Raw genomic sequence first — 12,056 nt, 5'->3', positions numbered from 1 at the left:
TGGAACAAGGTCTTCCTACTTCCAGCCTAGGCTGGCCTGGGCCACTCTTCCTGCTTCTGCCTCTCCGGTACTGGGTGTAGATGAGCACCACCTCACCCGACTCTTAGCTTTAGATTTTTTTTGTGTTTTCTGACATATTCTTACATGATTTATTTATTCTTATCGTATGTGCATTGGTGTTTTGCCTGCATCTGTATCTGTGTGAGGCTATTAAAGATCCCCAGGACCTGGAGTTACAGACAGTTGCAGGTTGGTGTGTGGGTGCTGGGAATTGAAGCCGGGTCCTTTGGAAGAACAGGCAGTGCTCCTAACCTCTGAGCCTTCTCTCCAGCACCATAGATTTAGATTTTTACATTTAGAACTTGAGGGTAGCCTTAAACAAAGAGATTATGATAGAAACCATACGTGAACCCAAAAGTCTAGCCGAATACATACATGAAGATATAACTGTCACTGTGTTCATTCATGTAAATCTTATCACAATATGTAGCATTGGGGGTCATGTTTGAGACATATTTTTTCAAGTAAAATAATTAATCTTTTACTAGTAAGTTCCTCCTAACCCCTGACAGGGTTACTTTTTAGACTTCTGTAGTCTTCTGTGCAGACTTCACACAGTCCCCTGTGCTCTCCGTTTGTCTGTGCTCTGCCTGCTGGGACAGGTGATTTCTACCCCAGCCAGCATGCTCTTGCTTCTGGAGAGCCTTTCTCAGGGGGTAGTTTCTGTCATTGGTAGGATTTGGGGGTCTTGTCATGTTCTACATTTTCTGAAGATTTTTGGTTGCTTAAGGACAAGTCATTTACTCCCTCCAATGGACATGAAGGTACATATCTTAAGTGGCTTGATGCTTCCCATGGAACAGCCAGTCAGTATATTTTGTTGAACTTAGAATTTGAATTAATTAGCCACATTCTGCTGAGAGTGTAAAAACTCTCTTTTATAATTGTCTTGATTCTTTAAAACCATGAGGTGACATTTCAGGTCTTTTGTGGGGAGCTAAGCCATCAAACAGCCTTGACGTCTGACATTCAGTTTGGGGTCTAGTTTATTTTTTATTCCTTCTCCCCTGGTGAATTTTCACTTTATATTTTACGGGGAAGATTAAGTGTGGTTTATTCCTGGACCTTCCCAGGGGGTGAGAGAGGGTTTGGTAGCAGTTATCTGTGTGTTTGAGGACCTGTGCTTCATGCTTCTGTCCTGAAAGTCCTTTCTCTGTGTCTTCCTGACAGGAGAATTTCAGCCAAAGCCTTCCCTCTTGGGTGACAACAGCAACTCAGGACAAGAAAGAGACCAGTTTGCCGATGGAGCAGATGCTCTCCACTCGGGGTTTATGAACTATATTAAGGTAAGATGGTGCAGCTCAACTCATATTCCTCTGCTTGGCACCTTAGAATTCAGGTTCAAAGATTTCAGTCCAACTTTCCAGTCCTGTTTGCTGTTTGCTCCTGAAGCCTCCAATATGTCTGTGTCTATCATTGGGAACTTGCTCCAACCATGCTTGTCTCTGAATGGGACGAAGCTTATATATGTTTTTCGTTTGTTTTGTTTTGTTTTCTGGTTTAGGAGTTGCTCTGCTCCTTCTTCCTCACCCAGCCTCACAAGTCAGCAGCCTGACCAGGATTGCCATACTCATTTGCAAAGGCTCAAAATCATTTTATTTCCTCATCATGTTTTGTGTGACTACTTCTTGAGAAGCTCAGGCTTGAGAGCTCAGGCTGAGCACCCTTTTACCTTAAAACTAGAAATGCCAGCTGGGCAATGGTGGTGCACACTTTCAATCCCAGCACTCCGGAGGCAGAGGCAGGAGGATCTTTGTGATTTGAGGCCAGACTGGTCTATAGAGCAGTCCCAGGACTGGCTCTTTAGCTACTGAGAAACCCTGTCTTGAAAAACCAAAGAAAGAAAAAAGAACTAGAAATGTCCCAGGTTCCCGAGCTCTTCAGATTTTGGGACATTCATGTAGACATTAGAGAATGAGGATCTATAGTCCAAAATCTGAAATCCAAAGTGCTCCAAAAGTAGAAGCTCCAAAGTCATGTGGTTCAAAGGCTTCAGCTTGATGGGCTAGCAAGATGGCTGCCATATGGATGTCAGAGGACAGCTAATTCTCCTTACACCATGTGGATCCCAGGGATTGAACTCAGATCATCAGGCTTCGCGACAGGTGCCTTGACCTCCTGAGCCATCTTGCCAACCCCTCATCCATGTTTTGTGATGTTCACTTTGATGCTTTGACCCAGCTTAACCAATATTTTTTGGTCATTAACTCCAAGGACACCAGGAGAAAGACAAGCTAAACTTTATTTATGCTGCTTAAGATTCTAGTGACCTGTAGCTTTCTTTATGCCCTTGAGGTGGAGACAATTAATTTGGCAATTCCGTAATCAACCCTACTTAGTTTGTGCAGTGTGACAGTCTAAAACCAGTGATTCTCAACCTTCCTAATGCTGCGACCCTTTAACACAGGTCCTCGTGCTGTGGTGACCCCAACCATAAAATTATTTGCATTGCTGCTGTAATTTTGCTGTTGTTATGAATTGTAAATAGCCGTATTTTCTGATGATCTTCGGCGACGCCCGTGAAAGAGTCATTCAGCCCCAGATGGGTCGTGACCCCCAGATTGATAACCACTGGTCTAAACGGGTTATAGGCATCCAGAAGGGTAAAACTCAAAGTACAGTATCCCAGCTTTTTACTTTCGGAGCTTCCTCTCATCCTCTGTCTCCATCCCTATTGCTTTAGCTGAGCTCGTCGTGTCTCACCGTGATAGTTAGCGGTGGCCCTCGGGCTCCTCCGCCAACACTGGCCCTCTGCCACCAGCTGTTTTCTTAGAGCCCAAATCCAATGCGATTTCTCTCAGGTCCCTCCCACAAGGTTCTTTTGCATTTGACTCCTGTCTGTGTGGGACAGTGAGAGTCATGAGAACATGGGAAAATGATTGGGTCTTCATTGCCTCAAGAGTTTCCCTTAGGTTGAGACTCTAAGACTTGAAAAATGTGTTTGGAAGATTCAAGATCCAGTTCAAGTTCCAAAGGAAATCAGAGTAATTAGTAGAGCACATTGTCCCCCCAGATTCGAGAGTTCCAGGATGCTGAGGATCCTGGAAATGGCTGCTGTAGAGGGCGGGTCCTCTGGATAGAGACGCAGGAGTAAGCATGTGTTAGTTAGGCTCAACTTCTATTTTGTAACCTTATACCTAAGGACCAATTTGTGTGCCGTACAGCCCTGCACATTGATCATTGAAAGTTCTGTAGTCTATATAATCCTTTCTTACTTCCTGAATTGGCATCTTGTGTTTTGCTATTCTGGTCAGTTTTTTTTTTATCATTTGAAATAGTTATATTGTATACAACCACTATGCATATTAAATTATCCAATACCAAACCAGTCTACTTAGAGAGAATACCAACTTAGATTTCTGAGAGCCTTTGGCTACATTTTTGTCAGTCAATACCAAGCTTTGTTTTACGTATGTCTGTTGTTAGAGACACCTGGCTCAGTGTCAAGTCAGGTACGCCTTAATGGCGGAGGTCGGTTTTGAAAAATGTGTTGTTATAGAATTTCATCACTGTACCCTTGCCAGTCTCAGGTGGCCACAGCATCGTTATGTGTGGCTGCCTGTTACTGGTTTATTTGTATTGCGTTCACTAACACCGTCGTGCATACCTGTATTAAACTTACCTACCACGTCTTTCTTTAGTGAGGTGCTCTGAAGCTGTCCAGGGCTAGGCAGCATCTCAGCATCATAGTGGGGGCCCATTGTGAACTGTGAAAACATTTTTTTAAAGGCACAAACATATGAAAATGTGCACCAAGTGGGCCAGTGGTAACGCTTGTTCAGTTTTCACTATGAGAATTAGAGCCAGAAGGCAGAGCGCTTCTTATCCTGCCTCATCTGGAGCCTGCACGTGTTTAGTTTTCATTTTTGTTAATTACTGTGTGTGGTGTGTGTGTGTGTGTGTGTGTGTGTGTGTGTGTGTATCTATCTGTGTCTGTGAGTGAGAGTGTGTCTGTGTCTTTGTGTTACTCTGAAGTACCCCAGCACTGCTTTGGAGACTACAGGTGAATTTTTGTTGAGTGGACCTGTTCTTGAACGCTGCCTAATTTGAAGGGAAAAAAAGAAAAAAAAAACAAACAAGCTCAGCCGGCTAATGTCAGCTTGTTCTGTGCTCTCCATGTTTTGGCGACTTTTCATTTTGAGGTTGCCAATGAGAAGGACACCATGTCTCCACTAGCAAAGACTTAGAAGAACGGGGACACGTTGCTTTGGGTGTAACATCTAACAGTCTGTTTCTGTGGATTTCACTGTCATTTGCAGAGTGACGCACAGTTAGTTTATATGGTGGTTGTTAAACTGCGAAAGTACAGTCGGTGTAGTAAAAGTCTGGGTGGTTTTTGAAACACCCTCCTCAGGGGAAGTCTGGTCTTAAAGATACACTGGACCCAATGCTGTTGTGCCCCCACATCCCACAGTCCGATATTCTTTCTTCCCTAATAGGGAAATGTACCCACTCCAGGGTGGCTCCCTGCCAGTGTTGCTCAGCCTGGATGTTTTCCTTGTCTGAGGAGAAAGTCCAAGGAAGCACATGGAAGGCCCATAGCAGACACGGCTTTCCCAGGGTTCACTCGCTCTGTAGCATCTCCAGAGAACTTTGGTGAGGGAGGCTCAGGGAAAGCATTTGAGTAGTGTAGGGCCTTTTTTCCTACTGTTAAATACTAGTTAGTTGAATTAAACAAGGAACTCAGGTAAACTATGTTTTTTTAAACATTTAATTTTCTAAGGTTTTATTTGTTTATTTACTTTTTTTGAGACAGGGTTTCCCTATATAACAGCTATGGCTGTCCTGGAACTTACTTTGTAAACCAGTCTAGCCTCAAAGTCTCAGAGGTGAGCCTGCCTCTGCATCCCTGAGTTCTGGGATTAAAGGCGTATGCCACCACCGCCCCACTAATTCTAAGTTTCTAACTTTTTAAGTAATTGTGATAAGATATGTATAAAAAAATAAAATCTTTTACCTTAAAAGTTTTTGAGTCAAGTCTTGGTAGGTAGCTCAGGCTGACCTTGAAGTCACGATCCTTCTGGCGTAACTGACCTTCTGAATGCTGAGATGCAAGTGGACACTGCCTATACACCACCCCAACAGATCCTCCTAACCAGATTTCAGTGGCACAGTGCAGTTTGGGTTAAGGATATACATATTGTTACACTGTCCTCTTACCGCCAAAACCCTTTTCGTCGTTTAGAGCTGAGACTCTGTACCTATTAAATCTGCCCCATCCTGCCTCCTCTCTCTGGCAATCACTGCTTTCCTTCTCATCTCAACGACTTTGACGACTATGAGTACCACACATGGGTGCAGTCATGCAGAGAGTGTGTGTGTGTGTGTGTGTGTGTGTGTGTGTGTGTGTATGTATGTGTGTGAGTGTGTGTGAGTGTATGTGTGTGTGTGTATGTGTGTGTGTGTGTATGTGTGTGTGTGTATGTGTGTGTGTGTGTGTGTATGTGTGTGTGTGTGTGTATGTGTGTGTGTGTATGTGTATGTGTGTGTGTGTATGTGTGTGTGTGTGTGTGTGTGTGTGTGTGTGTGATTTCATACTCGAGCTTTTCTGGATGTAAAGACTATTTCATTATGTATCTCTAGCGTTTCAGTGGATACCTGGTTGGTTTTTGCCTTTTGCCTCTTGTGAATTACACTCCCGTGGACATGGGCCGGCACTGATTTTAATTTCTCATTGGTTGTCTCATGTGTTTGTTCTGTCCGTAGGACCAGGCAGAAGACTGTGAAGAGCTGTTGCGGATAGAAGAGGACGCTCACTGGCCGATGGACGGATTGTGAGTGTCAGGGCCGGGTCATAGGTCATCATCACTCCTCTTCAGGAACACTGGCAGTCATGTCCTGATCGATTTTGATCCATTTTTCTTAGGGCAAGTCTAGAGTCTTCCCCAGGCATACTAGTAAGAAGTTGCCAGCTTTTCTATGACTTTTTTTTTTTTACAGTACAGGGCTGTACACTATCTCTTCATTTGTGCTTTTATGAGGGACTATCACATAGGCTAGGTGACATGGGAGTTTAATTGGCCTGCAGTTACAGAGGCTTAGAAGTCCAAGATCAAAGGGCTGTGTCTCATGAGAGTGTGCGACAGAGCCGAGCTCCTGTGAATGAGCAGCCACCTCCTGTGATAACGGCACCCATTGCTCCCCTCGAAGCCCTAGATTCCCTCATGAAGGTCCCATGCCTAACACTGCCGTCTTTGGCATTGAATTTTCTACACATCAAGTTTGGAAGGTACATTTGAACCACTGCATAGGTGAATGTTTTATATATATAGTTGGCTTTGAGGTTTATCTGACTCGATGTTGTCAATACAGAAAACATAATATTGAGAATGTCTTCTGCTTTCCTTTCGTTTTGATTGAAGAAGCCAATAGCCAGACCTAATGTGAGGAGAGCCAGTCCCTTCAACCAGGGTCTTCTGGCTCAAATCTTTGAAAAGCACTTCTTCCGTGTCCAGTCTGATAACTGTCATAATTAGCACATATTAAATTCTGCGTTCCTGGCACTGTTCTATTTCACAAAGCACAGCTCAGTTCTTCCTTTTAGCTGTCCGTTGTCTGCCATTGTGCAGATGATGAAATTGCAGCACGGATTAATGATGTTCTTGTGTCTAAGGCTACAGAAGGCTAACATTTGACCTTGAGGAATCTTGTACCAAATGGATGTCTCTTTTTGTCCTACTGTATATAAAGATTTATTTGGCAAGATCTCCGGAGTGCAAATGAGTGTCTCGCCCAAAAATGAGCCTCTTCCAGAAAGTAGACTTGGTACCTATAGTGTAGGTAGATGTTTACTTCATAGGCTTTTTGCTTCCTATGGTCTGAGATATACGTAGGTCTCAACCTTCCACTATACTTTGTAAGGATGGTTTTTTTCCTTAAAAGGGGCTGGTACAATTGTTTAAAATGTTCTCTACTAGTAGGAATTCTTTGGCCTACATTGTACGGCAAGAAGAGCCAACTGTGATCAGATTTCTCCTCCTGGGATGCCCCTCCCTGCCATTCTGTTCTACCAGCTCCTAGTATGCACTTCTGAGATGCCAAGGAGCCCGGCTTACTGTAATAGCATACTATCCCAAGAAAAGAGAACTGAAAGCAGATAAATCTTTGGATATCTTGTTTTCAGTTTCATATCTTCTTTCAGCTCTGGCTGTAAAGTCAGGATCATTGGTAGAGCTATCTAGAAGGCCTGTCTTTATACAAGGTCAGATTTGTTTAGGTGTGTTGGGCCTGGTATGTTTGTTTCTTAAGCCCCACAGCTGATTTTCCTGCATTTCAGAATCAGGATTGAGAGCCACTCTCCCACACTGAGCCCCTCACACCGTAAAAGTAAGAATGTCCAGCCCTGCTAGTGCAACCTCAGAACGGATACAGCTCTACTCAGGGGAGCCCTTCGAGGATCTTAGAGAACTCAGGAAAGTGTGGAGCCCAGCTGACCTTGTCTATTGCCTGACTGGCCTGGGAGTCTGGAGTTAACATGGGCTTTTCTGCCCAGGGATTTCCCCCACCACCAAGGGACCCAACATGCAAGATACTGGCATGGCGCCATTACAGTATTGAGTCTGTCAAAATCATTTTTAGGAGGTTGATGGAGTTTTGCAAGGAGGCGCTTAAGATGTTTCAGTAGTCATTCTGCACTCATAACGTGGTTTTGTGTTACAGACTAGGGTCATCCAAAGATCAGGATTTGGATATAGTGATGATGGAGCAGTTCCGAGAGGCAGATTTGCTTCAGGATCCCAATGGGTATGTGCGTCTGTTCCCAGCCCGGGTCTTGTGTGTCAGTAAAGCCTGCTAAGTTACTGAGGACATGACTTCACTTTCTAAAATAGCTGTACACAATTTGTTCTCCATGTAACCACCAACAAAGTAAAGTCATTTAATTGCCTAGTCCCCAAGATCCAAAAGTGAAAGTCAGATTTTTGTAGCTATTGAGATAAGTTCATGCCTTCTCAGTCTTTGATGATGGATCCTTACCTCTTATGAGGTCCATATGGAATGCTTGGTAGAATTTACAGAAAGCAGATATGTGATAGAAGCACAAAACATAAACAAATTCTATTAAGGATGGAAATTTACACCTTCTGTGTATTTCTAGTAGTGCTAGGTATATGATAATCAGCCAATGTATTTCTAAAGATTTGGGTTGTAGATTCCTTAAATTTGAATTGGGCTCTATCAGGGACATTCTCTCTCTCTCTCTCTCTCTCTCTCTCTCTCTCTCTCTCTCTCTCTCTGTGTGTGTGTGTGTGTGCATGCGCGCATGTGTGTTTATGTATATGAGAGAGAGAGAGAGAATTTCTTAGATAATATAATTTCCACAGACAAAGCTCCTTTTTAGCCCAGCAGTGTCTGATGTTAGATGCTAACTACGTAGCTACTGCAGGAATAGCCCTAAACCTCTTCATCTAAATTTCCCAGGAGTCCCAGGAATGCGAAGACGATGGGGTCTTACTGTGAACATGGCTATTGCACACACATCACTTTTAGCTGGAATTTATAAACAAGGTGGCTCAACAGTCCAGGCAGCACCTTCTGCGGTGTCCCCTGGCCCTTTAAGAATAGTGGAATGTCCGTTTGTGTATGACTGGAAATCTTTAGCAATTGGTTGAAAAACATCTAAAGTTTTTAACATTACACTGACTGTGTATGTGTAAGAGCGGGAACGAGAGTGGGTGCAAGCGAGGGAGCTAGCACACTCTACAGCGTGTGTAGAGAGACCATGGGGGCAACTCAAAGGAGTCTGGTCTTCTCCTCCCACCATGAGGATCTCGGGACTGAACTCAGGTCAGACTTAGCAGCGAGCACCTTTCCCCAATGAACCATCTTGCTGGCCCATGAAAAGCATTGTAACTCTGAGGACATTGATTGATTTGAGGCGTGAGCCCGTGTGTGTGCGTACAGAGAATCAGGACTTAGCATGGCTGGTGCTAACAGCAGACTTTGAGTCACCCAGAAGCTGGTTTTGACCCAGTTCCAGCACCTGAATCCCATTTCTCTAAGATGGATCTACAAAGTAGAGAACCCACTTGCCTCTTAGGGTTGTAAGGATTTGAAATAATATAGAAACAGTTATAATAAAACTAACTTGGTCAGACATTTAAGTCACTTTAGTAGTATGTAAGCAAGAATTTAAAAATATGTGGCCCTTTCAAATGACTTGGGAAATTTCCTTAAGGAACAAAAGGACAGGAACTGTTGTTTTGTTTGATGAGAAATGGATAACTTTAACAGCAATATTTAGAAAAAAGGAAATGAACCATTTGGGAGTATTTTAAATATGTTTTATGGCTATTGTTACCGTTGGTGCTGAAATGGTCCTTATTTAATACTAACTTCTAAAAAGTTTAATTTAAAAATGCATAGTTTGAGTTCAGTTGTAGATACAGAATTAGGTCCCCATTGCATAAGAGACTGAAACAAATCTGGAAGGAAATATATTAAAGTATTTTGCTGTGGATCTTCCAAGACCTGGGCTGCTGGTGTCTCATCATCCCATGACGAGAATATGGCGGGAGGGCATGGCCGACCAAGGAGTGAGGCAACAACTTCAGTTGAGCGCGTAGTGAACACCCATCAAACAGCCACATGACATTGTAGGGCGGAGAACTGGGGCGGTGAGAGTCAGGTGCGGGAGAAAGCTGTGTGAGGCGAGGGGTGAGGGGCCGAGGATAGGAGTGAGGGAGGAAGGGCACGGAAGCCAGAGTGGAGAGCTGGAACACCGACGTCACGGGGAGAGGGCTCCGGTTTTCTGTGTTTTTGAGTATTTCGTCCTTACTCTACTAGTAAACGTTTTTGGTTTTTACAAAGTCTCACTGGTTAGCAGGTGATTCTCAAGGCGAAAGAGAAAAGAAAAGCAGGTCCTAGTTTTGTGGAAATAGCTGTGTCCTGCTGTGTGGGTTAGGACCCCGTCATAAAACAGGAAGACTGGGAGGAAAGGGTCTGCACCGGGGTCTCAGTGTTCTCTGTTGGGAAGTAGGTTGGGTTGGTATCCTCCAGACCAGCGGTTCTCATTCTGTGGGTTGACCCTCTGTGGGCTCTGATGACCCTTTCACAGTGTCACCTAAGAGCATCTGCTTATCAGATACTTGCATTATGATTCATAACAGTAGCAAAAGTATAGTTATAAAGTAGCAATGAAAACAGTTTTATGGTTGGGTGTCACCTGTATGTTGAGGAACCGTATTAAAGGATCGCGGCGTTAGGAAGATTGAGAACCACTGAGTTAGACAGACAAGCTCTGGAGTATATGAGATGAGATGAGTCGCTGAGAATGCCCAGTTTGCAGAATGGCAGGTGTGTGCAGCTCTGTAGGAGACCATCCCGACAGAATTCCAAGTAATGCCTAACTTGACGTATCAAGGCCCATGTCGAAACCATTTCATGTGGGACACTTTCTTTTCCACTCCGTTGGCTACTTCCATATACTTGTTCTGCATTTTAAAATAATTGAAATAAATTCGACAAGCTTGATTTTTATGGTAATATTCTTGTGAGCCAATGGATTCTTGTTTTGGTTTTTCAAGATAGGGTTTCTGTGTAGCTATGGAGCCTGTCCTGGAACTAGCTCTTATAGACCAGGCTGGCCTTGAACTCACAGAAATCAGCCTGCCTCTGCCCCCGAGTGCTGGGATTAAAGTCATGCGCCACCAACACCCGGTCCCAGATTCTTAATTTTTAACTGTAGAGTTGTAACTCAGAAAGACTTTGCAGTCAAAACCAGAGGTCATTGATGCTGTCATATTAACGTGTGAGCACCTTGGTGTGTGTCTGTAAGTACATCATTAAGATCATGATTTTATAAGCAATTATTGTGCCATTTTGTTCATAAATTGGAGTTAGGTGCAAACAGCTGATAGGAAACTATGTTGGGGAAGAAGCGTATTTGGAAAGCCTTCCTCTTTATCCTGAAGGCAGGCTTTGCGTGTCACTTGAGTTTGTAAAGTACATGGGCCAGTAGAGTTCACTGGAAATTTAATGATTTGACTTCTGTCTCTTTTCCCTCCTCTTTAGTCTGAGCACCGACATCACAGAGAGGAGTATTTTGAACCTGTACCCCATGGGCTCTGCAGAAGCCTTAGAATTACCTGATCCTACGTTCAAGTACGTTCACCGTTCATAATTAAGTATATTTTCTGTTTTTACAACAATGCATTTTTGAATTTCCAAATCCACTTTGTCTCTTTTTCTTCCCTGCCTTCCTGCAGTGGTCAGATGCAGCTAGAGACGTCTCCAGAGTGTGAGGTAAGGACAGAGCTTGGCATTGCCCTGTGGGAGGACAGTAGCGGCGTTAGTTCATGACACATGTTACCCGTTTCCTGCTTTTGTTCTCTAGGTCTGTTAGCCACTGTCCCTCGCCTTTCCTGAAAGATGAGAGTTGGCTGGTTGTGTTAGATTCTCTGCATTTCTTTGCCAGGATAAACTCTTTGGGTCAGACAGTGTGGCCACCAAACATGTATAGGAAGCCTGTGTCGGGTTAGAAATGGGAGGGAGGCCCATTTGATTCAGACACTGGAGCTGAGAAAAAAAAAGTCTGGTCACAGGAAGAACCTCAGGGACATGATGAAATGAGCTGAGGACGTCTGGGAAGATTAAAGGAGTTTATTCGGAGTTAGGAGACAGATGTCCGCACAAGCATAAAGATCTGCATTCAGATCCTCAGCATCTGTGTAAGAAGCCAGGCCTGGCAGCCGATAGCTGTAATCAGTGCTACAAGATGGAGACAGGAGCATCTCTAGAGATCACTGGTTAGCCAGCCTTGCTGAATGGGTAAAGCCCCAGGTTCAGATACAGCAGTGGTTCTCAACCTTCCTAAGACTATGACCCCTTTATACAATTCCTCATGTTGTGGTGACCCCCAACCATAAAATTATTTTTGTTGCTACTTCATAACCATAATTTTGTTACTGTTATGAATTATGATGTAAAGACTGACATGCAGAATATGGCACCCCTGTGAAAGGGTCATTGGACTCCCAAAGGGATTGTAACCCACAGGT

General features: G+C 43.8%; 1 protein-coding gene across 4 annotated transcripts in view; it reads left to right on the top strand.

Moving 5' to 3' along the window:
• Lrch1 (leucine rich repeats and calponin homology domain containing 1) overlaps positions 1 to 12,056 on the top strand; it is a 184,990-nt gene that overhangs the window by 131,989 nt on the left and 40,945 nt on the right. For all 4 annotated transcript variants that reach the window (XM_075948993.1, XM_075948992.1, XM_075948996.1 and 1 more), the window contains exons 9-13: positions 1,231 to 1,346; positions 5,767 to 5,834; positions 7,720 to 7,803; positions 11,071 to 11,160; positions 11,265 to 11,301. In XM_075948993.1, coding sequence (XP_075805108.1) covers positions 1,231 to 1,346; positions 5,767 to 5,834; positions 7,720 to 7,803; positions 11,071 to 11,160; positions 11,265 to 11,301 — 395 coding nt within the window. The remainder of the gene's footprint in view (positions 1 to 1,230; positions 1,347 to 5,766; positions 5,835 to 7,719; positions 7,804 to 11,070; positions 11,161 to 11,264; positions 11,302 to 12,056) is intronic.

Source organism: Microtus pennsylvanicus, chromosome 15 (genome assembly GCF_037038515.1).
Source record: "Microtus pennsylvanicus isolate mMicPen1 chromosome 15, mMicPen1.hap1, whole genome shotgun sequence".
Classification (NCBI taxonomy): Eukaryota; Metazoa; Chordata; class Mammalia; order Rodentia; family Cricetidae; genus Microtus; species Microtus pennsylvanicus.
This window is presented reverse-complemented; position numbering and strand designations above follow the sequence as displayed.